Here is a 27,509-nt window from a genome sequence, read left to right as displayed (position 1 = left end):
CAACTTTTAAGGGAAGTTTAAAATGTCACCATGGCTGTCAGTCATAAAAAGTGGCCACCAAATTACTTTGTAAAAAAACATTATTGTTGGAAAAAGTTAACCAGAATTTTGGGTAATTGTGTGTATGTGTTATATTTAACATAGCATCAAATGTAGAGAATCTCAAAAAATGGTTCAAGTTTTCTCCCACTCTTTTCTCTCTGTCTTTTCCTACCACCTTCAAAGAGGTTGAAAGGAGTAAATGCAGATCTCGAGCTAGATGTTCCCCTCTAAACCCATTTATTTGATTTCTTTTTTTTGCTTTGATTCGTTAGTAATAAATATAGAAAAAAAAGTTTTTATGGCTATAATGATCCTTTCCTTTCGATTGCTTTTAAGTAGTGGGATGTGAAATACTTACTGTACATTCTTCATAGCAGTGTTCTAGCATATGCTGTAAGTCCTCATTTAATGTCATTGATGGGTCCTGTAACTTGTGAAATACCAGTTTTACTATATAGGCAATACTGATTTTACCATAGACAAATTGATAAAAACAAGAGTTAAGTTCCTACAGCATCTCACCATTGTTAAAATGAAATGATGTTTTTGAGGACCTGCTGTATATCATTATCAGCTTTTTTCTTGCTAAGATTAGGTGTGCTTTTAAATAACTTTTAAACTTCTAATAGAGCATGGTATGATAATACAAATAGCCTTTTTATCTCCTCTGTTCAGTGTTTTTAAAACTGGTTCTTGAAATGAATTAAATGGGTCCAGCCAAAATTTTTCTAATGAAGTAGAATAGAAAACAAGTATATTCACACATAAGGAGAGTAATATTTGTGTGTTAAACTTTTGCTGGAGATAGTCTTGTGACATATAACAATGCTTCAGTAAATGATAGGTTGCGTATATGATGGTGGTCCCATAAGGTTATAATGGGTCCGAAAAAGTCCTATCACTTAGTGACATCTTAGCTGTCATAATGTTTCAGCACAATGCGGTACTCGTGTTTGTCGTGATGTGGGTGTCAACAGACCTGTGCTACCAGTTGTATAAATTTTAGCACACAAAATTCTGTATAGTACATAGTAATTGATAATGAAAAATGAGTGTTCCTGTTTTATATATTTCATACAGTCATATTTTAGTGTTTCTAATAATTTTCTAATTATAAAAATTTTTCTGTAGAACAGTTTAAAAGTTTTCTGTATGCTGACATGCGCAGCCTTGTACATCTGTTTATTGAGTTTTTGATTGCATCATTTTCTCATGTTTGATGTATAAATTTGGTGCAACATAAGTATACAGTGTTTATTATAAAGTCTGCAGTAGTATGCAGTAGTCCTAGGCCTTCACATTGACTTACCACTCACTCACTCACTGACTCACCCAGAGCAGCTTCCAGTCCCACAAGCTCCATTCATGGTAAGTGCCTTATATAGGTATACTATTTTTAATATTTTATCATTTTTTACTGTACTTTTTCCATGTTTAGATATGTTTAGATACATAAATACTTTCCATTGTGCTAAAATTGCCTACAGTATTCAATACATTAACATGGCACACAGGTTTATAGCCTAGGCACAGTAGGCCATATCATGTATAGTCTATGTGTGTAATAGGTTATAGTTTGTGTAAATGCACTCTATGATGTTTGCATGGTGACAAAATCTCCTAACAATGCATTTCCCAGAACATATCCCTGTCATTAAGTGGCCCATAACTACATATATATTGTTATCAAATAAAATGTATTTCTTACTGTGAAATGTAAACACAATGATTGAAAAGTGTTACAGAACAAAATGGGACTTGTCCACCTGCCGCCATTCACAACCTTAAAATGGATTGGAGGGGAAGGAAAAAGGATTTTATCAACAGGGTGCCCAATTTGGGAGAGCTGGGGGCTCTCCTGCTCCAAGCCATTCTCTTCTGTAAAACACAAAAATCCCCATTTCCCAAAAGCCTGAAATCCAAATCCATGCCCAGAGACTCCCCACTCCATTTCTGTCTATAGTCCAAGGCTGTGACACAGATGGGTCTGTGTCTCTGCAGCTCCAGGATCTCTGTGGAACACACACCTTGTGAGACCAGCGTCTCCATTGCCTCGCTGCAACTTTCTCCCTCTCCCAGGGCTGGGGTGCATTGCCAGATCACTGCGGCCAGTTGTGCGAGGGGCTCCTACTCCTATGCCCCAGGTCCAGGGTTGCTTGCACTCTTGGGACCAGGGAAACATTCCTGGCCTTCACATCTATGCACCACTCTCAGGGTGAGAGAGTGGGAGCAGTCCAGGACCTGTGTTGTGTGGCATGGGGCTACAGCATCGTGCCTGGGCCCACTGCTGCCGAGGTATGCGTCCCGCACAAGTCTACCCCAGACCATGTGAGCCAGGCAGTGCAGGAGCCACAAGTGGGCCTGGTCCAGCAGCAGGACAGGCGTCCTGCGCAGGACTCAGCCTGTGCAGGCTGGCTCCCTGCCATGCAAGGGGAATGCAAAAAGGGAAGGGCTTCTCTGTGCCCTCTGTTTTAAATCCTTCCCCCCAAATCCTACGTGCTGTGAGACGGTCCAATTTCTAAGCCAATTCAGGCTAACATTCACCGCTTACCAGCCCACGTCCTCTCTCTGCCCCTGCTTCTAATTCCATGATCCAGAATCAAGTAGGAGGGTTTTTTGGCCACACAGGGGCATCAAATCTCTGCCAGAAATGGGGCATCACCTTATTGTATGTGCGTTGTGACCTTTTCAGCCCTGTGCAGGGTCTGTGCAAGCTACCTTTGGCACTGTCACAAGAGCTGCTTGGTAGGCAGGGCAACACATGTTGGCTGACACTGTGCTAGCTTGTTTACTGTTGCCCAAGGGTGTGGAAAGGCTGTCACCCTAGCAATTTCAACCAGCACTTCCTGACACCCCCCGGGGGTCCCTCCAAGGAGTGCAGGCTCTTGCACCGCTTCTAGGGTTCCCCTCCCTGCTCCCCAGTGATCTGGCCAGACCTTTCTATTGCAAAAATACTGTTAGATACAGGTTTTCTGTGTGTGTCTTTGGGTTGGTTGGATAGCGGAGATGAAACTGGAGTCTTTAAAACATTGTTTCTACTTCCCTTTAATAAGTATCTTCAAACTGCTGGTTTTGTTAAAAAAAGAGTTGAGGAAAGAAAAAAACTCAACAGTTGGCACCTTGCTCAAATTGAGAATTTATCTCCATATACTCGACTTTGTTCAACTTTACACACTAGCATGGATTAGTCCTGCTAAATATTATGTTTTATAGAAGACTATTAGGGAGACTCTGATGCCTAAAACCCAGGAACACTTACCTCAGTTCCACGCATTAGGCAGTGTTTTGGGTTTTGGGTTTTTTTGGATTAAGGGGGTGCTTCAGGGGAGATGCAGAAAAGCCCTGGACTTAGGGCCACAATCTGGGGAATAGTTCTGGTTCTGCAGCCTAATAGCCATAGAGTATTGAATAAAGGAAGCCATCTCTTTTAAGCTCAGTTTTCCTATTTATATGATGAAGGAGATGTTGATGACAGTGCTGTCAGTTACATAGATGGTGAACATGAAAAAAGCCTAACTTACAAAACTGGAAGCAAACATTTATGTCCTTATTTTGTTAGGTAAGATAATTCATTCCTTAGGAAAGTCAGAAGTTTTTGGTCATAGAAAATGGTCTCAGAATTAATTTTACCTTGTAAAGTATAATATAGCCAAGGCTGTTGAGCTGAAATCATAAAAATAGGTAACACTGATAGTTTACAAGTGGCAGACACTTTATATGTTACTGTTTACCAGAATCTTTATAACAACCCTATGAAGGCAGGCACTACTATTTTTACTACCTTATAGATAATATAATTAGGATTAGATTAAGCAATTTATCCATGGTAGTACATCTGGTAAATGTCAAAGTCTGGCCTTTAACCAAGACTGACTACAGAACTCACACTTAACCACAAAGCCTTACTGTTGTGGAGTTCTCCTGTAACAATGACACTAAGAAAACAAAGGTTTTTAGAATCATTGCCGATTATGTGCCATTGGGCCGTTGCCCTGTTTGTCCTTTGTGGACATTATTGCTTCAACTGCTGGCAGCTTGGTTCAGAGGGTGAATTAAAAAGTAAGCTGGTGAGACACCAGTAGTTGACCAAGCAAGTTAGTGACACAAATCCTCAAGCTTTGTGGGTTTTTATGTTACTATAACTGTAAAAATTAAATAGCGGAACATTTGGAGCACATCTTTTAGAGATGCAGAAAGGGACTCCAGTCATATTTTTGGTTTTATTTTTGGACTATATAATTATGGTCCAATCATAAATTTAATTTTTTTTAACGACTTTTTGAAGAAAAGACTTACAAAGAAGATTTGTTAGTCTCAGTAACTTGGTATGCCCATTTCAGATGGAGAAAACAATAAAAATATCACTTGGATCACAATTTAAATTATATATGAACTCAAAGGCAATATAAAATAATAAATAATGTTAACAGTAGCTATTCCTGGATGGTAGGGCTGTGGATTTCTTTTTTTACTTTTTAGTGTTTTTCAGACTTTTGGGTATTACTTTGAAATAGGAACAAGGAAACAGCTTTCTTTAATGTAAAAACAATGCACTTCAAAATCTTACCTGTTAACACCACCCAGACCTTTATCTATATAGGCCTTTTATATTTACACTTTGGACACTGAACGGTTTATTTTTACAACACTGAGTGAAGAACCATGTCTTCACTTTAAATGCCAAGGACAGTTTTTATTGTACTCTAGTTTTCTTTTAAATAGCACATAAAAGATGGAAGATATTTTATGTTGGGCTATGGATATGACCCATCTGAACCAACAGATATTTTTCTTCCCATACTGTTACATAGGTTTTCTTTGCCTGTTTAAAACAACTTATGAGTTGTATGTTTTAAATGCATTAATGCATTACTTTCAATACTGCTGAGTTAATTGATATTTTAAGATTTGTATTTCCTTCCTAGTTCAATTTCTGTATCAGAAGATATCTGGGGCTGCTTTATTGCTCAAGGTAAGGAAATACACTGCAGTGGATCAATTCTGACTTTTTATTTCTGCCTTCAGGAAATCAGGTTAAACACTATGGTTTATATATCATTTGATATTGCTTCTGGACCCAAATTTTCGATGTTTGATAGTTTGTTACTGAGACTGTTTATACAAAGAACACATATTCTGTTACTTCCCATATTTTACAACATGTCCTTTTTGTAAGAAGTAAATTAGAGTCAATTTCACAAGGATATTAATTGTCCTGGTTTTATTTTCATTCTCTTTCTCTCTCTCTCTCTCTCTCTCTTTTTCTGTGTGTGTGTGTGTGTGTGTGTGTGTGAGAGAGAGAGAGAGAGAGAGAGAGAGAGAGAGAGAGAGAGAGAGAGAGATTCAAACTACCTTCTCACTACTGCAGTCCTATGGTAAAACCCAAGCTTGGAAATAGGGAAACAATAATTGGATTTGTGTTTAGTACTTTAGGAAATAAAGTTTTTTTGCTTATGCCATCTTGTAACCTTTACTGAAAGAAACTCAGAAAAATAGATAGAGCACATGCAAAGTTCATTTGTTTTTAGGCTGTAAGACCTCCACATTTATTTCAGGATGTCCTACAAAGATAGTTATATGAAATAAATATCCATAGTTGAAATATAAACAATTTCTATATTGTGCAAATACTGAAACCTGTTTTGTTAAAATACAGTTTGTTTCTAACCATATCAGAGCTAAATTTTATAATTCAAGATTTCAAAAAATATAAAGTTATACCTATATAGCCTTATGCCCTGGTATTCCTGTCTTTCTTGTAAAATGGTTGTAGAAAGATTAGGCAAATTTTCTGGGTTTTGTCTAAGGTTAAATACTTTCTTATTTGGTATACAAGGTACAAGATAGGTATTTTTCCCCATTTAATACAAAAAACATCCATTTATTCTGAAAGAGTTGTTCTCAGCCTACCTGTGGTTTATGTTAATTTACTTATGATTCCGTTGATGATCTAAATTTAGACAAATAGTAACTGTTCTGTGTTGTTTGTTCTGTCCCTTCCTTCACTCCCCACTGAATATAAAGTTGTTCTCTTTATTAGCAATCGAGGGGTAATAACAGCCACATTTCTATTTCTGGTCCCTAAATTAATGAATGAGCTTCAAATAACTAATCTTGAGAAAATAGGAATGGTTACCTTAATTGTAATGACAAAGTTTTTAGTGTGCTCTTCAAATATGGAATTGTTAAGACTCGCTAAAGTTATAACTGGACTTGCTAAAGCAGTTAGTGTTGCATTTGGGTTAAATGGGCAACTGTGTACTTTGTTGAAAATGTTAGAGACACAAGAACTGAATAATAAAAATCCCTTGTATGGCCTTTTTTTTTTTTTTTTTTTTAGAACTTTTGCTCACGGGAAATTGAGGGCAGTATCCCTTCACATTCATACTCTGGGATTCAGGCTTCTGGCTTGGAGGAACTAGTGGTTTTCCTCTGCATTATGGTGTCTTTGTATGCATGTGAAAGAGATAAATATATTTGAATTAATGCATTAGTGAAATAAATTAGTAAGATAAAAAGGACACAAACTGAAGACATAAAGTCATCATTTTCTGGGGTACTCCAAGGTGACTGAACCTTGGCAGCACAAAGACAGTATTGCATTCTGGGGAATTTCAGTGAATGAGGAGTTAATACTTCCGAAGGAATAACCAAATAAAGAAATAGGAATACGCACGTGAAAAGCTTTTAAGGAAAGACTTAATATCTTTTCCCGGGGTCCATTTTTGTGACCCTCAGATAAGTTCTTTCCAGCCTATGCAGTACTTGGCCATAGTAGTGGTGTTTTCGAGAGCTCATGAGCAATATAGATTGTACTTAGACCAGACTACTATGGATGCAAGGTGGGCTGCAATTTACCTACTTCAGTCCTTACAATGACTCAGATATTACAAGCAATTCTCTTGTAAATAATAAATAAGCCTCTTTAGAACTAAGAGCACATTGAAATTGCTGTGAACAACTAAACATTAAAATGTTTCCTTATGGAGATGCAGTGGTCAAGATGACAAAAATAACACACCTGGAGAACTGCCTCAAAACTAAAGGAAAAAGACCAGGAACTTGATTGGTGTGTGTATGCAGTGGCTTTTTTCATTGGCTTACACCAATTTCAATTAAATACCCTTCCGTCTAGTACTTAGATTCAGAACTCTTATCTAAGTGTTACAGTTTTTCCTTAGTAATCAAATAGAGTTTCTGATGATGTGTCCCAATTAAAGGGGAAAGTGGAAAAATAAGACACTCCCTTATTGATCGGCTTTCTGTAACTAGGAGGAAGTATTCTGTGTTAAAACACGTCAAGAAATACGTAAGTATGCAAATATGTATAAGGATATGGAGTTGACAATTTCCCACTTAGAAGTTTCTAAGTAATTTCAGGAATACTATGGTCAGTTGCTTAGAGAGTGTCGTCTCCTTCTTTGCAGGAAGAATATGCATACTATATATTATGGTTCCAATGTGTTTAGACATTCTTGTGGTTTATGATATGGAAAGAGATTTTTCTATTTCTGCAGAGCATGAACCAAGCAAATAAATCATCCTACTACTTCCCCCTGGAAATGTGAAATGGATTGAGGGGGGTCCATGATTTTCTATAAAGGAAAAAAAGTAATACTACATTTTAGTTTCTAAGTGGAAAAAAACAAGCACCAGGTTTCTCTGTGATTTCATTAAAGCAAGTTGAGTTCTCAAATCTTATTCTACCTTTCTATTAAAGTCAAAATTGGTCTGGTTCTAGTGCAGTTTTCTATAACAGAAAATCCTCCTTGCCACTGTTTTATTTAAAAACCAACTCTAAATCACAATCCGGTTTACATGCTATCCTTTATCCATATAAAGAATTCTCACAGCCAGCAAGGCAAGTTACACATAAAAGGCTTTCCAAAGAAATAAGCCCAACTGAATAGCAGAATACTTCCGAGCTGTTACTTCAAAATGAGTTTTGTTATCTATTTCATACTAAATAGTTTCAGGTATTTCCCACATATTATCACAGCTGCAAATCCAAGATATTAAAGAGACAAGTCAATTCAAATATGGTCCTTACCATCTGTCTAAAGTTGGCTGACAAGTGTTATGTTCATAAACACAATGCTTTTGTGTGTGAATTACAGTATAAACTCATTTGCACAAAGGCAATATGTTACCAAATTGATGTCTCAAGACCACTGGAGAGACCTAATAACTTCAGTCAAGCATTTAGAAGTTCATCATCTGAGTGTCCAATAGCATCTGGGTTTGAAAGTGGATCCATGTCTGCAAATAAACTGAACCAGGCTGACATGTCTTGGTTACCATTGTTGGGAGCTATTAAAAGAAACATACATATATTAACAAGTCTCAGATTTTTCAAATCACATTACTGTACCATTTTTATGATTTTAAAGTAAATGCTTGTTTTGAATCAAAAAAAGACAACTGACAAGAATAAACTACAATTATATTTTCAGGATAATTTTGAAAAACTATTTTGATGAGGTTCTTCTAAGTGATTGCATGTTGCTCTGAGAAAAGGCCTGATTAAAAGTGAAAAGGCAGGCAGTACTTAAGTTTTCTGAGAATCACTAAGATAATTTATACAAGGTTCTCAGATGACATTCAAAATTAAAAGTAATCTTTGTTCTGTCCTGGCTGGTGTGGTTCAGTGGATTGAGTGCCAAACTGCAAATCAAATGGTCGCTGGTTTGATTCCCAGTCAGGGCACATGCCTGGGTTATGGGCCACGGACCCAGTAGGGGGCACAGGAGAGGCAACTACACATTGATGTTTCCCTCTCCCCTCTCCTCTTTCTAAAAATCTTTTTTCAAAAAAATAATCTTTATTCTTACAAAGTAGAAATATTACATTTGTAAACTCAGTACTTAAAATATTTATTATAAAAGCAGTATTAAATTATCAACATAAGGGGAAAAAAATCCTCCTAACCCTATCACATTAGCACTCCCAACAGTTATTTTAATTTAGAGTGGTTTCATTTGTCTTTTCCCTGTGCACTTTACAAATTTTTAATATACTTTTTAATTTATTTTTTCAATTACAGTTTACATAATACTATATTGCTTTCAGGTGTACAACATAGTGATTAAATGTTTGTATAACTTATGAAGGGGTCACCCCAATAAGTCTCGTACCCATCTGACACCATATACAGTTATTGCAGTATTACTGAATATATTCCCTATGCTGTACTTTATATCCCTGTGACTATTTTTATATGAGGAGAAATAAAAAAAATCCCATTGACAATTGTATCAAAAGAATAAAATACCTAGGAATAAATTTAACCAAGAGGGTAAAGGATGTATAGTCTGAAAACTATAAGACATTGAGGAAATAAATTGAAGAGGTCACAAATAAACGGGAGGATACACTGTGCTCATGATTGGAAGTATAGTATCATTAAAAAGTACCTACTACCCAAAGCAGCCTAAAGATTCAATGCAATTCTATTAAAATACCAATGACATTCTTCTCAGAACTAGAACAAATAACCCTAAAATTTACATGGAACCACAAAAGACCATGAATAACCAAAGCAATTTGAGAAGAATAGAGTTTGAGGTTTCATACGCCCTGATCTCAAACTATACTACAAAGCTATAATATTCAAAACAGTATGGTGCTGGCACAAAAATGCAAATATCAATGGAACAGACTACAGAATCCAGAAATATATCCTCCTTATATGGTCAACTAATATATAACTAAGGAAATAAGAATATACAATGTAGTAACAACAGTCTCTTAACAAGTGGTTCAGGAAAACTGGACAGATGCATGCAAAAAAAAAAAAAAAAACAGGGCCACTTTATTACATGATATACAAAAATAAACTCAAAAAGGGTTAAAGACTTAAATGTAAGGCCTGAAACCATAAAACTCCAAGAAGAAAATATAGGTAGTAAATATTTTACATCAGTCTGAGTAATATTTTTTTGGGATACATCTTCTCAAGCAAGGGAAACAAAAGCAAAAATAAACATATGGGAGATAATCAAACTAAAAAGCTTCTGCCCAGTGAAGGAAACCACCAACAAAAAAACACCCACTGAGAGTACCACCCAAGATGGAGGTGTAGGTAGATATGCTTTGCTTCCTCGCACAACCAAAAGTAGGATAACAACCAATTTAAAAACAGAAAAAGCAATCAAAACTGCCAGAAAATTGAACTGTATGGAAGTCCAACAACCAAGGAGTTAAAGAAGAAACATCTAGACTGATAGGAGGAGTGGAGAGGGCATGCAACAAGGTGGTGGCAGGTGACCTGGGGCAGGCGAGGCAATGTCTGGCAGACCAGAATATCCTACATTTGCCTGCAGATAATCTTGGAGGGATAACTGGAGACTGAGAGACCATGCAACCTAGGGTTTCAACGTGGGAAGCTAAAGCCTCAAAACTTCTGAATGTAAATATCTGTGGGGTTTCAGGTGGTAAGAGAAACTGCCAGTCTCACAGGAGAGTCCATTGGAGAGGCCAACAGGATCCTAGAACGCACAAAAACCCACCCACCCAGGAATCAGCACCTGAAAGAGCGCAATCTGTTTTTGGGAAGCAAGGGAAATGACAGAAAATGGATCAAGACCTGAGTAAGCTAGCAAGTGGCACTGTTCTCTCTCTTACCTTTCCCCCACATACAGCGCCACAGCCCCACTCTGGCAAATGCTTAAGTCTCTGCCCCTTACAATGTAACAGGTGCGCCAAGAAAAATAATATGGCTCAAATGAAAGAACAGATCAAAACTCAAGAAAAAGAGTTAAGCGACGAGGAGAGAGACAACCTATCAGATGCAGAGTTCAGAACACTGGTAGGTAATCAGGATGCTCACAGAAATTATTGAGTATGGTCACAAAATAAAGAAAGAAACGAAAGCTATACAAAGTGAAATAAAGAAAAATATACAGTGAAGGGAAGGATATGGGGACTCAAATCGGTAAGCTGGAACAAAAGGAAGAAAAAAACATCCAACCGAACAGAATGAAGAAACAAGAATTCAAGACAAATGAGAGGCTGAGGAACCTCCAGGACAACTTTAGACATTCCAACATCCAAATCATAAGGGCGCCAGAAGGAGAAGAGGAAGAACAAGAAATTGAAAATTTATTTGAAAAAGATAAGGAAAGCTTCCCTAATCTGGAGAAGGAACTAGACATCCAAGTCCGGGAAGCTGAGAGAGTCCCAAACAAGTTGGACCCAAGGAGGAACACACCAAGACACATCATAATTATATTACCCAAGATTAAGGATAAGGAGAGAATCTTAAAAGGAGCAAGAGAAAAGGAGAGAGTTGCCTACAAAGAAGTTCCCATAAGAGTCTCAGCTGATTTCTCAAAAGAAACCTTGCAGGCAAGAAGGGGCAGGCAAGAAGTATTCAAAGTCATGAAAGGCAAGGACCTACAGCCAAGACTACTGTGTCCAGCAAAGCTATCATTTAGAATGGAAGGGCAGATAAAGTGTTTCCCAGATAAGGTCAAGTTAAAGGAGTTTACCATCACCAAGCCATTATTACATGAAATGTTAAAGGGACTTAGCTAAGGAAAAAAGATCAAAACTATGAACATTAAAATGACAACAAACTCAAAACTGTCAACAACTGAACCTCAAACAAAAACCAAAATCAAAAACTAAGCAAACAAGAACAGCAACAGAATCACAGAAATGGAGATCACATGGAGGGTCATCAGAGGGGAGGGGGAGGCTGGAGGGGAATAAAGGGGGGGAAAATGGGACAACTGTAATAGTATAATCAATAAAGTATATTTAAAAAACACCTACTGAATGGTAGAAAATATTTGTCAATGATATATCCAATAAGGGTTTGATAACCAAAATATATAAGAAACTCATACAACTCAATAACAAAAGAAAAATCCATTTAAAAATGGACAGAAGACATGAAAAGACATTTCTCCAAAGAAGACATACAGATGGCCAACAGATATGAAAAGGTGCTCAAGATCACTAATGATCAGGGAAATGCAAATCAGAACCACAAGATCACCTCATACCAATCAGAATGCCTATTATCAAAAAGTAAATAACTTTTTGTTTGTTTTTTTTTGTTTTTTGCAGATGCCCAGTTAGGGGCATCTTGGAGATGATGTGGAGAAAAGGGAACCCTTTTGCAGTGTTAGAGGGGCTGCAAATTGGTGCAACCACTGTGGAAAACAGTGGAGATTTCCTCAAAAAACTAAAAATGGACCTATCATATGACTTAGCAGTTCCACTTCTGGTAGTTATCTAGTGAAAACAAAAACACTAACTTGAAAGATATATGCATGTCTATATTCATTGCAGCATTATTTACAATGACCAAGATATATAAGCAATCCGAGTGTCCATGGATAAAATTCGTCTTTACACACACACACACACACACACACACACACACACACACACACATTATATAGCCTTAAGAAAAGAATAAAATCTTGACATTTGCAGCAATGTGAGTGGACCTAGAGAGTATTATGCTAAATGAAATAAGTCAGAGAAAGACAAATACTATATGGTTTCACCTATATGTGGAATCTAAAAAAAAATAACAAAACAGAAACAGACTCATAGAAACAGAGACCAAAAAAGGATTCTTACCAGAAAAGGAGGTAGGAGGATGGATTAAAAAAGGTGAAGAGGAATATAGCAAATAATAATGATAAATTTGCATGGTTACAGATGGTCACTAGAATAAGTGGGGTGATCATATTATAAGATACAAAAATGTCAAATCAGCCCTGTGTGGTATAGCTCAGTAGATTGAGTGCCAGCCTGGGAACCAGAGTCACTGGTTCGATTCCAGTCAGGGCACATGCCTGGGTTGCAGGCCAGGTCCCCAGGTGGGAGTGTATACGAGGCAACCAGACATTCATGCTTCTCTCCCTCCCTCCCTTCCCCTCTCTCTAAAAATAAAGTCTTTTAAAAAAAGGTCAAATCACTCTTGTACACCTGAAACTAATATATATCAACTATACTTAAATTAAAAATTTAATAAAAATGCAAAAAAGAATGAGTACCTGAATTTAGTTATGTGGAAACACCAGCTAAATTGAAATAAGCATTCTAGTAAAAAAAAAAAACAGTAGAACAGAGGGACTATATTCTATTAAAATGCCCATATCCAAAAAATGTTTTAGAGCTGTATAAATGTTTCAGATTAAATAGCGAGAGACATGGCAAGTGAATACAATATATACCTCTAGACTTGCTATACCAGAGGGGGGAAGTGCTATCAATTTCCTGCAGTTTATAATCATACTGTGATTGTGCAAGTGAATATACTTGTTCTCAGGAAACACAAAGTAAAATATTTAGGGTTAAAGGGTCATGATGTGTGTAACTTACCCTAAACTGGTTCAGAAATAACACATGCCTGCATAAAGCAAGTGGGGTAAAACACTAACAATAGGTGAATCTGGGTAATGGGTATACAGATGTTTTTTGTGGCATTTCCATTTATGCACAATTTCTGTACATTTAAAATTCCAATTTTAAAAGTTTTTAAAAATCAACATCAGCGGCTAAGATTAATACGTATGTAAAGTCCTACAAGCCATAGTGTGTCTGTTTCCTATGTATACCCTACATGGTAACTACAACATGGCCCAGCTCTGCAGACAACAATATGGTAAGTACTCAATACGTTAGCCATTACTGTGTTCCAGGCCCTATGCTAGTGAGTGCCAAAATGCATTATTTGACAGTAGGCATCTGGTAATCAAAGTATCTTCTATCCCTAGTGGTATTATCCATTATAAACCTTAACACAAAATATAAAAGGTTAAAAGTACAGAATTTAGTTTACTATGACAAGCTCACAAATTTCAACGCTTTCTACGGTGAGCAATAGCCAGGTACAGCTTTCATTTTAATTCATTCATTATAAAATATTTTTCTGGGTAATATGAGGTGAAGACTCTAACATGACCCTTTTCTACAGTTATCTGAATTGGACTGATTGTTAATATGATGGCAAAGAATGTAAATAAGTAACTTACATTTTGTTAATTTCTTTGGACTCTGTGAAGGCACTGGTTCATTATCAGTGTGTGAAAGAGGCAGTTCTAATCCCCCTTTAGAGGCCCAGCCTGGAAGGAGGGAAGTAATGAATTATCCACTGTTAATTAAATAGGAAGTAGCATCAAGTAGCACCAGAGAAACAAGGTAAAAATATCTAACAAGTCTTCATTCTAGGCTACGATTCTACAGTATAAGAGGTATAAAGCACTTAGAATTTATCTGCAATTATTCAAATAATTTTAGTCCCAGCTAGAGTTAAATTAGACTTCCCTATATTTCTGAAAGTGGTTTTGAAATACAGTCAAGCACTACATAATGACAGTTTAGTCAATGACAGATCACATATACAGCAGTTGTCCCATAACATTATAATGGAGCTGAAAAAGTCATAGTGTCTAGTGATATCATAGCCGTTTTAATGCAACACAACATAGTGCAATGCACTACATGTTCGTAGTGATACTGGTGTAAACATACCCGCACTGCCAGTTGTATAAAAAGTATAGCACAATTATAGTAGTAGGCTATACTGTCTGGGTTTGTGTAAGTACACTTTTGATGTTTGCACAATGACAAAATTGCCTAATGACACATTTCTCAGAATGTTTCCCCAGCTTTAAGGGCCACATGACTGTGAATATACAATTTTTTTTAAACAATTGCAAATGGATAAGGAATAGAAAGAGAAATCCTAAAGAGCCAGGAAGAGAGGAAACAGACCTAACAATCTTGAAACTACTAGTTATACCCTTGGACTCAGTAATTCCAGTCCTAGAAATATAAGGAAATAATTTAACTGAAGGAAAAAATGCATGCATGATTATGTTTATTGCAGCATTATCTATAAAATTAAAAAGTAGAAACAACAAGTGGAATTAAGTAGATTATTGTGGGTAAATGTGACAAAATACTATGTAGTAATTAAAAAGTTCATAATGAATACTCCATTGGTAATATAGGGAAATGTGTGCTGTAACATGAAGTTATTTATGCTTTAATTAAAACATAGCACTAGAAGGGAAGTTAGATTATCCTGCCTACTCCCCACCTTGTTTGGAAGAGATCATTTGAAGCCCAAGATCTTTGAGCTTCCTTAGAACATAGATCTTTTAACTCTCAGAGCAGCTCAGTTTCCTTGCCTTTGGGGTTCCTAGAACATAGATCTTGTAACTCTCGGGGAAGCTCATAATTTCCTGGTTTACATCACAGGAACAAAAGAAGTAAACATAAAGGAAAGGCTAGTAGAGTAGGAAGAGTCCTATACTAGGAGGCGGGAAACCAGACTTTTGTCTCCTGATGACTTTAAATTAAGCAAAACACTCGAACACTGAGTATCAGGTGCCCTAGCTATTATGGGAAATTCCCTGTCAGCCTGCAGGCAGCGACCAGAACAAATGTTCTGAGTGGTGAAGAAATACTGTTGATCCCTGGCCTGGTAGCTCATTTGGTTAGAGCATTGTCCTGATACACCAGGGCTGTGGGTTCAATCTCTGGTCAGGGAATATACAAAGAGACAATCAATGAAGGCATAGATGGGTGGAACAATGAGTTAATGTTTCCTTCTCCCTGCCCCCTTCCACTCTCTCTCTGAAATCAATTAAAATTTTCAAAAGAAATATTGTTGAGATTGTATTGCCAGAAAGAGAAGAATCCAGTGCTGCTAGACATGGGGCAAGTTAAGGAGAAAGCAGGAGTTCATAGGGGAGAGTGAATCAGTTTGTAAATATGTATAAATTGGGCCATTGATATGCCGTATGAGAATTACTGTTTTCTAAAATTTTACAATAGTGAAACATCTGAATTATCCTAGAACACCTCTTTATCTAATAATACTGTCCCTTCTCACTTTTAGGCTATTTAACAAACTCTTACTGAATGACTGTTCAAATGATATGTATTTACTGAGCTAACTTTTTGCTACAAAGATGAATCACCACACAGAGCATGACCTTGAGATGCTTGCAGAGTGCATAGAATATAATGATCCTGCAGATAAAGTATGAACATAAGCATTTTAATACTAAATACAATGCATTAAGACACTGTTTGGTACTATGAGGCTTTTTCTCAAGAGTAAGATATTGGCAGAGATACAAGGCAAGATAAACTGGTTTCAACCATGAAAACAAACCACTATGAGGACAGAGGAGGAAGAAACCACTTCCATTTGGCAGTACTCAGGACATCTTCAAAGGCTGGCTACCGTGGAGCAAACACTGGATTGGGAATCTAATACTCAGGCTCAAGCCCAGGTTCCAATACTGAAACACTATAATTCAAAGAAGTGGCACAAGAAAAGATGCCTGAGGGAACTGAAAATATTCAGTACAGTTATAGGAAACGGTAAGTATTTTGAAGTAACATAGGAGATGAGGGTGGACATACAGGCACAGGTGGGATTTATCCTGGAGCCCATGGTACTTCATTTTTAAATAATGTAAGCAGGGTGCTGATATCAGAATCTGCTTCTTAGAGAACTCAAGGATGCGTGGAGAGCTTGGGAGGAGTCTAGCAACAACCCAGGAAACCAAATAAGACTCTAAATGGCTTTGGTTGTGGAGGCAGAAGTGAGAAATTTAGACACATTTTAGAAAAAATAGACAGGACTTAACCAATATGGAAGTGGGGAGCAAAATGATTCCCAAGGTGCTGAGTTGGAGGATGATGGAACAGCAGGTGAACAGAGGGAACCCTTGACATATAAACAAAGCAGCTAAGCAGGAAAATAGCCTGCTCCCAGCGTTCTACCACTGTTCCCACTCCTGCAGCCTTGCCCAGAAGGCTGCCATAGAACCAGCCTCCAGAGCTGCTCCTTTTTCCCTCGTCAAATCCGAACCCACAGAAGGAAAACACCAAATTTTGCTGCGTGGAAGAATCCACCTGCCTGCCCTATGTACACATAACCTACCAAGTCAAGAGTTTCAGACAAAACACTGATTTTCTGTGATGAAAAGAAAGAGAAGATACCTGAAAAAGTCAATGAAGAAAATGTGGGGATTAATGGAGGTGGAAAGAAACCAGTCCTGTTTCACTCTCACTGACAGACTCCAGTGGTGATAATACTTGTTATTCTTCCAGTTGACTGGTGTGACTACAGATTTTGTCTAGTAGTACACTAAAGTTAATTAAAATCAATCTTCTTGATTTTAGCACCCTCATGTACAATGTTCTGTTTCACAAAGACAAAATAAGCCTCGGGTGTCCAAACATTTCATAGACACTTACTGTTGAAAGCTCCAGCAGCATGAAGGCCAAGGTCAAAGAGATGTGAAGGAAGGAATCGTGTGGATTGAGCAAGAGGCTCAGACCCCACAGAAGGCTCCTGGGACTTGAGGCTGGCATTGAGGCTCCCCAAGGCGGTCTGGCATTCTTCAGTAAATTCACTAGTACTTGAAAAACCAGAACTTAGGAGATTGTTCAGAAATGAGAATTCCTTCTCAAAATCATCTTCCAATGAATCTACAGGTAAATCTTTTGCCACTGTAGAGTGAAAATAAAAACAGGATGGCTTTTTCCTTTTTGAAGAAATGAGAGTAGGATCTACGACAAATTTGTTTCACGATTCTGATATTTTATTAACATAATTTTTAATAAACTAATTGGAAGTTTATGTGAAAATTATTTCTAATTACCTAGACTATGGATCACAATAGCAACCTTTCACAAAGAATATATAACAGTTATGAATATACTAATTAATTAAAATAACTAAAATAATTAAGCAACTGTCTAAGACTACAGGAGATGCAAGAAGAAATACAAATTAATAATAATAGGAGACCTTAATATCTCAGTAAAAAACACTCCAGGAAGAGAAAAGAAATAAATTAAAAAATCTCAACAGCATAATCAATAAGATAGTTTTGAATATGTGCAAATCCTAATAAAAAATATATCTTCTCAAGCATACACTGAAAATTCACAAAAAGTAATTATACTAAGGCACAAAAATTCAGTGAATTTCTTAAAGTATAAACATTACAAATAACATGCTTTGATTACAATACACTGAAATGAAATCATTTTAAAAATAAAACTAAAAGGCTCTTCTACCTGCAAATTTAAATACATTCTATTAACCCTTGTCTGAAAGGGAAATGGAATATTTGAAGAATAACGATAAAGCAGCATTTGTAATACAAGGTAAGACAAAAGTATGTTTATAGTTTATATGGAAAATAAAAATAGAAGAATAAACTCATGTACTCAACTGTAAACCTACTTTTGTCCTACCTGTATAATCCATGGGATACTTAAATATCAATTAACAGGAAAAATCATGACCCTAAACTCCTTTATTAAATAAAAATGAAAGAGGGGCTTCCAGCATGATAGAGTGAGGAGATCTATGGTCCTGCACATCAGTTTTTAACTAACTGGTGGACATTATTTTAAAAACAGCCATTTAAATTCTCAGGGAATTATTCTAAGAACACACATCAAATAAAGCAAACATTTTTTTAAGAAAATCAAAATTCTGTGAGAATGAGAGACTGGTATTTGAACTAAGAACCACTCCCTTCCTCCCTACTCCTAATTTGGTAATTCCACTCCAGCCTAGTGCAGCCAAGAACATAGAGCTCTCTCTCTCCCCAGCTCTCTGTCCAGAGTTTTCTTCCCAGGAGGAGGTCAGCATTTTATATTCTGCCCCCAGTTATCTGTTGCTAAGGCAACACTGGGGAGTGCTGTCAAAAGGCGGAAGCTCCCATTTGCCACTGAGACACCAAGACCCAAAATGAAGACTCTGATTTGACATGCTGAGCACATGGGGGCCCTCATCACATGACCCTGTTCATAAGGTGATAGTTTCACCCAGGAGGAGGCAAACCAAAAAGACCTAAGACTACTGTCACTCTTCTCACCTCAGCTCCTAGAGTAAGGATGTCACTCAGAGAGAAACATGTCATTGTTGCCACCCCCATATCAGCCATGATTCAGGGATTTTGCCTGGAGAAGAAGCAGGCTACCAAATGGCTCCTAATCTTTTCCCAAAGGAACTGACTTCATTTGCAACTGAGTTTGAAGAAATTCAAGCCTAAGGGTGCCCTCAGAAACAGTGGTGAGAGGGGACTGCTAGATTCCTTGGCCAGTGAACTAGATTTATAGTAGCCAACTAATTTTCCTGAAAGAACCAGCAAAAAAGCCAGAAGGGAAGAGCCTGCCTAGGATAAGAACAAATCTCAAACCCATGGACCCCAGTGTTCATAGCACAATTTACAATATCCAAGTGCTGGAAGCAACCCAAGTGCCCATCAGTAAATGGGTGGATCAGAAAACTATGGTACATTTACACAATGAAGTACTACGCAGCAGAAAGAAAGAACAAGCTACTACCCTTTGCAACAGCATGGATGGAACTGGAGAGTATTATGCTAAGTGAAATAAGCCAGGCCGTGAAAGGCCAATACCATATGATCTCACCTATAAGTGGAACCTAATCAACAAAACAAACAGGCAAGCAAAATATAGCCAGCAACACTTGAGATAAAAAACAAGCCGACAGTAACCAGAGGGGAGGAAGAAGGAGAGTAACGGGAAAATAAGGGGAAGGGTCAAGGAACGTGTTTAAAGGACCCATGGACAAAGCCAAAGTGGAGGAGGATTGAGGGTGGGAGGTGGGGCAGGGGGAAGTGGTGGTGGGGAAATGGGGACAACTGTACTTGAAGAAGAATAAAAAAAAAATTTTAAGTGAAAAAAATTATAACTTTTTTAAAAAAAGAACAAATCTGAAACGCAGACCTTGGGATCTATCCTTTCAAAGGAATTAAAATACAATTGGTTTTGTTTGTAGAATAATTTAAGGTTCAGGGCATCCTTGCAAACAATAGAGCAAACAGCTGAAAATTAGTGGAGTTTAACAGCTGGGTGGAGTCAGGGAAAGAGGGCATCAGAATGAGCCCTTCCAAAACCACTGTCATGCCAAGGTGACTTTGGGTATAAATACAGCCTGCATCCCATGAGCAGTTCCACTATTGGAAGAACAGACTCCACTGAAATAATACAGCCTCCTATTAAGCAAGTAAACAAGCAAATAATAATAGCAAGCCCAAAAGGGGAGGACTAATAGCTAAACTTGCTAAAATATATTATCTAACATGTCCAGTTTCCAACAAAAAATAACAAGGCATGAAAAAAAAAGTATGACCCTTAAAATGACAAGAAGGCAGGCAACAAAAACTGCCTGTGAGAGCGACCAAATGTCAGATTTAACAGAGCTTTCAAAGGAGTCCTTGTAAACGTAAAGAATTAAAGGAAAGTAGGATTAAAGTGAGGAAGTGAGGTGATAGAGGTATTAATTAACTAGATGGGGAGACTCTTTACACAATGTATATATTATCCACATAATGTAGGACTTTAAATACCTAACAATTTTATTTATCAGTTACATTAATAAAGCTAAAAAAATTTTAAAAGCAGTATTTAAAAAAGTATAGAAAAGTATTATGTCAATGTTGCATCAAATAGAGAATATCAATAAAGAGTTAGAGATCACAAAAAAGAACCAAATAGAAAAAATGAAATTGAAAAGTAGTAACTGAAATGAAAAATCCACTTAACTGGATCAGTAATAGATCTGAACTAGCATGAAAAAGAATTAGCTAACTTGAAGACAGATTGGTAGAGATTAGCAATCCAAAAACAGAAGGGGAAAAGAATAAAGAAAAATGAACAGATCCTGAGGGAAATGGTAGGCCAGCATCAAAGGTACCAGTATACATTGCCCTGGCCAGTTGGCTCAGTTAGCTGGAGCACTGTTCTGTATTCCAAAGGGTTGCAGGTTTGCTTCATGGTCAGAGCACATACCTAGGCTGTGGGTTCAACCCCCAGTCAGGGCATGTACATTAGGCAACCACAAGATGTTTCTCTCTCACTTTGATATGTCTCTTTCTTTCTCTCCTCCCTCACTTCCACTCACTCTAAAATCAATAAGCATATTCTCGGGTGAGGATTATTTAAAAAAGTACCAATATATACATTATAAGTCTCAAAAGTATGGCAGGGGGACTTTGAAGAAATACGGAGCAAAGTATCCCAACTTTATTGAAAATATCAATTTACTCACCCAACAAGCTTAACAACACCTAAGTAGAATCAATACAAAGGGATCCTTACCTAGATATATCATAGACAAACTATTGAAACCCAAACATAAAATCTCTACATTCTTGGATTGGAAGGAACAATATTGTACACATGGTAGTTAACTCCAAATTGATGTATGAATTCAGGTGTTCTGTAGTAATTGACAATCGATTGTAAAATTTATACAAAAATGCGAAGGGGCTGGAATAGCAAAAACAATTTTGAAAAAAGAACAGTGTTGTGGTACTTACACTACCTAATTTCAAAATTTATAAAGTCATGGTAATTAAAATAGTGCAAAACAGAACTCAAAGTACAGAAATACACCCTTATACTTTTTGGTCACTTCATTTCAACAAAACTGCCAAGAAGATTCATTGGAGAAAGGAGAGTCTTTTTTAACAAATGGTGCTGAAACAACTGGATATACATATGCAACAAACAAAAACCAAAACCTGAGATATCTCACACCATACACAACAATTAACTCAAAATGATCACAGTCCTACATGTAAAAGCTAAAATTACATTATTACTAGAAGAAACCTTGTGAGAAAAATCTTTGTTACCTTGGACTAGGCAGAATTCTTACATACGACACAAAAAAAAATTCAGAAAAAAAGGTAAATTGGGCTTCATAAAGTTTTTAAACTGTTTAATGGATATACAATGAAAAGAGTTACTGAGATGCATGGTAGTAATAGTTGTACAACATTATGAATGTATTTAATACCATTAAACTGTATATTTTAAAATGGTTAAGATGGTAAGTATGTGTATTTTACTATATTAAAAAATTAGGAAGTTCACACCACAAAGTCAGGAAATCAAGACAGACCAACTTAAGAAGCAGAAGCAAAAAACAAGAGTCTCAAAAATAACGGGAAGACAAAGAAAAATGCCCCACTCGAAGGGAAAGGAGGAATCCTCACAAAGAGAACTAAATGAAATAGAGGCAAGTAAACTATCAGATGCTGAGTTCCAAACAACGGTTCTAAGGAAGCTCAGTGAGCTCAGTGAGCTCAGAGAGAATTACCAAAAACTACAGGGAGACTACGAGAAACTTACTGCAAACTATATCAGCATGAAAAAGGACATAGAAACTATCAATAACAGACAAGAAGAAATGAAGAATACAATTTCTGAATTGAAGAACACAGTAGAAGGGATCCAAATCAGGCTAGATGAATCTGAGGACCGAATCAGCGAGCTGGAGGACAAAGTAGAAAAAAGCTCCCCAAAAGAGCAAGAAAATGAAAAAAGACTCAAAAAGAATGAAGAAGCATTTAGGGAAATGCAGGACAACCTGAAATGTAATAATATCCATATAATAGGGATACCAGAAGGAGAAGAGAATGAGGAAGGGATAGAAAACCTATTTGAAAAGGTAATGATGGAAAACTTCCCTAATCAGAGGAGAGAAAAAGACACAAGTCCAGGAAGCACAGAGGGTCCCATTCAAGAGGAACCCAATGAGGCCCACTCCAAGACACATCATCATTAAAATGGCAAATATCAAAGACAAACAGAATTGTAAAGTAAGCAAAGGAGAAAGAGGTAATAACATATAAGGGAGCTCCAATACTGCTAGCATCTGACTTCTCAACAGAAACACTACCAGCCAGAAGGAAATAGCAAGAAATATTCCAAGTCATGAAAAGCAAAGATCTGCAACCAAGACTGCTCTACCCAGCAAGGCTCTCAATTAAAATGGAAGGTGAAATAAGGAGTTTCCCAGACAAAAGAAGGCTAAAAGAATACACCTTCACCAAACCAGCACTGCAAAATATGCTAAAGGGACTGCTTTAAGATGAAGAAAAAGTTTCTATGAATACCCAGTTCCTTTCAGAGTTGCCAATACTTAATATTACCAATATTTTTAATACTCATTAATCTGATTGTGACAATGATGTTATTTTAATTGTTCCTTTACTATTTGTTGCAACTAAACCTGTTTTAGTATATTTCTTGCCTATTTCTATTTTTTTAAAGCTTTAAGTGACTTTTTGGTATTCTTTATCCCTTTACTGATTAAAAGTTTGTAAAACTTTTTTCTCTAAAAATAAAAACCTATTGACCATGTTTTAGATGTGTTGCAAATACTTTTCTATTCTATTCCTTGTCTTTTAACTTTTTTTAATATGTATATTACTATATAGTTAAATGTTTAATATAGTCATATTGTCAATATTTACTTTATAGCTTCTGGGTTTGAATATTTTACTTCAGGTCATGAAAAATATTAGTTCTATTTTCTTCTAAAACTCCTTAGAGTCTACATAGTGATTTTTAACTCATCTGAATATTTCTTGTATAATGTGTGAAATATAAAAATAAATAAATAAACAAAATAAAAATAAAAAATTAGAGGGGCCCTGGCTGGTATGGCTCAGTGGATTAAGCACTGGTCAAAAACTAAAAGGTCACCGGTTCGATTCCCAGTCAAGGCACATGCCTGGGTTGCAGGCCAGGTCCCCAGTAGGGGGTGCACAAGAGGCAACCACACATTGATATTTCCCTCCCTCCTTCCTCTCTCTCTAAAAATAAATAAAATCTTTTTAAAAATTGGAGGGGATAACTATAATGAATTACTGCTGTATACAACAAAAATGAAGAATCTAACAAAACATTATGCTTAAAGACACAAAAAGCCAGATAAAAAAAGACTAGCTTTTGTATGATTTCATTTATATGAAATGTCCAGGAAAGAAAATTTATAGGGACAGAAATCAGATTAGCGATTTCCTAGGGCAGGAAATTGGAGCAAGGATTAATTGAAAACAAGAATGAAAGAGTTTGAAGGGCAATGGAAATATTCTAATAGATGTTAGGCCATAGCACCATCTGGCAAGGGAGCACAACCAGCAATCCTCCCTGACCAGAGGTGGTGGTGGAGCCCAGCAAGCGACCCTACCTGCCCTCAGAGAATAACCCCACCTGACCAGAAGGGCCCAGCCAGCAGAAGTACCTAACACAGCCAGTGGGCACCCCCATCCACCACATCAGAGCATGGGTAGTGGCTCCACCCAACTAGAGACTGTGACACTTATAATTAAATTGTCAAATGTCAAAGACAGAAGTTTGAAAGCAGCAAGAAAAAAGTGAGTTGTCACATACAAGGGAGCCCCTGTCAGGCTATAAGCACATTTCTCAGGGGAAACTTTGCAGGCCAGGAGAGAGTAGGATGATATATTCAAAATATTGAAAGGAAAAAAAACTGTCAACAAAAAATACTGTACCTGGTAAAGCTTCTCTTCAGAAATGAAGAGATAAAGACTTTCCCAAACAAAAGCTAAGGGAGTTCATCACCACTAGACCTGCCTTACAAGAAATGGTAAAGGGCATCTACAAACTGAAATGAAAGGAGTCTAATTAACCTCAGAAAAATACATGAATGTGTACAACTCATCGGAAAAAAAAGAGTCAAAGTCAGATTCTCTAATGTAACGATGGTGTATAAATCACTTTCAATTGTAGTTTAAATGTTAAAAACGAACATATTAAAAACTAACTATAATAATTTGTTATTGGATATACCAGATAAAAAAGATGTGAATTGCAATATAAATAATTTAAAATATGAGAGGGAAAGAAGTATAGAGTGTATGCTATTGAGGCTAAGCTTATCAGCGTAAAAAAGAATGTTACAAATATATTTTATGTAAGCCCTATGGTAACCACAAAGCAAAAAAATTATAATAGATATACAAAAAGTTAAGATAAAAGATTAAAAACATACCACCACAAAAAGTCATCAAATCACAAAGGAAGACATCAAGAGAAAAATAAAAAACAAAGGAATTATAGAACAGTCAGAAAACAAACAAAATAGCATTAGTTAGTCCTTATCTATAAATAATTAAACAAATAGATTAAATTCTGCAATAAAAAGACATAGCATGGCTGAATGGATTAAAAAAAACAACAACAAGATCCAATGATATGGTGATATGCTGCCTACAAGAGAATCACTTCAGCTTTAAGGGTACATGTGGGCTAAAAATGAAGGGTTGAAAAAAAAAATATTCCACGCAAACAGTAACCAAAAAAGAGCAAGGGTAGCTACTATAGTCACATACAAAGAATGAAATTAAACTATCTTACACCACTCACATAAATTATCTTGAAATGGATTAAAGACTTAAATGAATATTTAAAAACAAAACTTCCAGAATAAAAAATAGAAAAAAACTCTTGACACCGGTCTTGGCAATGATTTTTCTTTTTTTGATACAACACTGGAAGTACAAAAAACATTAAAAAATAAACAAGTGGCACTATATCAAACTAAAAATCTTCTGCACAAATCTGAAGGGGGGGATTTATTTGTGCCATCCTCCTGTATGATATGGCTGAAGAGAAAATTAAAATTAAAAATAATTAAAACCCAGAATGGCATAACAAAATCAACAAAATGAAAAGGCAACCTATAGAATATATGTTCTGCAAACCACATATATGATATAGAGTTCATACCCAAACACATAAAGAACTCATATAATTCAAGAGCAAAAAGCAACAACACAACCCCAAATCTGATTTTAAAATGGGCAAAAAACCTGAATGGACATTTTTTCCAAGATTGGTCAAAGGGTACAAAGAAGTTCTGGGCTAATGTACAGCATGGTGACTATTAGTTAATAATACTGTATTGCATACTTGACAGTGGCTAAGAGAGTAAATCTTAAATGTTCTTACCCCCAAAATAAACACGGTAACTATGAGAGGTGAGGAATGGGTTACCTAATTTTATTGTGAGAACCATTTTGCCATATATATATATATATATATGTATATATATATACACACATATATAGAATATATATACACATATATGTAATCATCACATTGTACACCTTAAATTTACACAGTGTTATATGCCAGCTACAACTTCTAAAGCTAGAAAAAAATAAATCTAACTCAAAAGTGTGCAGAAGAGACATAAAGTGACTTAAGGGGAAGAGGTTTCAGGGACTGGATGAATAAGGTGAAGGGATTAAGAAGTACAAATAGGTAGTTACAACATAGGCAAGAGGATGTAAAATATAGCATGGGAAATATAGTTAATAATATATAGTCAATAATGTCACGCTATGTATGGTGCCAGGTGAGTACTGGAATTATCAGGGGCAGGGAACACTTTGTAAAGATATGACTGTTTAACCACTATGCTATACACCTAAAACTAATACAAAATAATATTGAATGAAACTGTAAAAAAAGAAATTGAATAGCTATTAACATAATCTCTTTTTAAAAGCTGTGACAGACTGTTTTGACATATAAAATGTGATCATTTCACATTTTAATGAATTCATCATCTTACCTGATTCACTTCCCAAACTCACTTCCTCATCTGACAAAACTAACCTGAAGTAAAAACAAAAAAAAATGCAAAGATTTTGGTTAAAATACATTTGGGACTCATATTCCACAATTTTCTATATATTTTTTAAAACATTTTAAACTGTCCATTATATCTTTTAAAATCCACCTTAGACAAATCCTGCTTCTTCTCTAGATTTACACAGACTGTGAACATAATCCTTCACCTTTTATTCATTCAGTAAAAATCTACTGAGTATTCACAAAGCACCAGGTACCCTGTACAGCATTGTAGGCACAATGCTAGCATGATATTACAGAGAACCTCTATCACCAAAGCTGTTGAGTGATGTTTGCAAAAGAAGACACATTTGCCTAAAATATTTTCAATCAATACTAATTTGAATATTTATATCATCCCTCTGGTATAAAAATTAAAAAATGAGACAAAGATGCCCTGGCTGGGTAGCTCAGTTGGTTAGAGCATCGTCCCCTATACAGGTTGCGGCTTCAGTCTCTTGCCAGAGCACACACAGGAATCAACCAATGAATGCATAAATAAGTGGAACAACCAATCGATGCTTCTCTCTCTCTTTAAAATCAATCAATTAAAAAAATGAGTCAAAGAAATTGAACACAGGTTTAGTCATTATTCCTGGAATTTAGCCTCAAAAGTCTGACACTGAAGATTGTTTTTAGTAAGTTTTTAAGATAAAAAGCAATACAGTATTTATTTGCAAATACAAAAATAGGCCTGAAGAGAAAATATGTACTTATGACTTAGACTGAAATTCCCAGTGACAGTGCACATACATGTTTTTTTTTTAAACAACTTGGGTGGAAGAGAAGGTGAAGTGCTTTGGAGTCTGTTAACTCAAAAGGTAGCTTCTCATAATGCTGAAGATACATGAGAAGGTTTTTAATAAAAATTTCATGAAATGTGATAATGAAAAAAATTACTAAATATATTTAAAGTAACATGATTTTAAATGTCAATGTAGAAATAAGTTAAATTTAATTTATAACTATACATTTGATTATTT

General features: G+C 36.2%; 1 protein-coding gene across 1 annotated transcript in view; it reads right to left on the bottom strand.

Moving 5' to 3' along the window:
* Positions 1 to 7,982: 7,982 nt before the first annotated feature.
* Positions 7,983 to 27,509, bottom strand: part of ICA1L (islet cell autoantigen 1 like) — a 51,560-nt gene continuing 32,033 nt past the window's right edge. Inside the window, exons 9-12 of the mRNA XM_054586205.1 lie at positions 26,468 to 26,511; positions 17,284 to 17,538; positions 14,037 to 14,126; positions 7,983 to 8,352 (exon numbers count right to left, since the gene is read on the bottom strand). Coding sequence (XP_054442180.1) covers positions 8,237 to 8,352; positions 14,037 to 14,126; positions 17,284 to 17,538; positions 26,468 to 26,511 — 505 coding nt within the window. The 3' untranslated portion in view covers positions 7,983 to 8,236. The remainder of the gene's footprint in view (positions 8,353 to 14,036; positions 14,127 to 17,283; positions 17,539 to 26,467; positions 26,512 to 27,509) is intronic.

The sequence above is a fragment of the Pteronotus mesoamericanus genome, unplaced genomic scaffold (assembly GCF_021234165.1).
Source record: "Pteronotus mesoamericanus isolate MK-2021 breed Mesoamerican mustached bat unplaced genomic scaffold, CSHL_Meso_final contig_90, whole genome shotgun sequence".
In the NCBI taxonomy this organism is placed as follows: domain Eukaryota; kingdom Metazoa; phylum Chordata; class Mammalia; order Chiroptera; family Mormoopidae; genus Pteronotus; species Pteronotus mesoamericanus.
The sequence above is the reverse complement of the archived record's forward strand: the minus strand, read 5'-3'. Positions and strand labels throughout refer to the sequence as shown.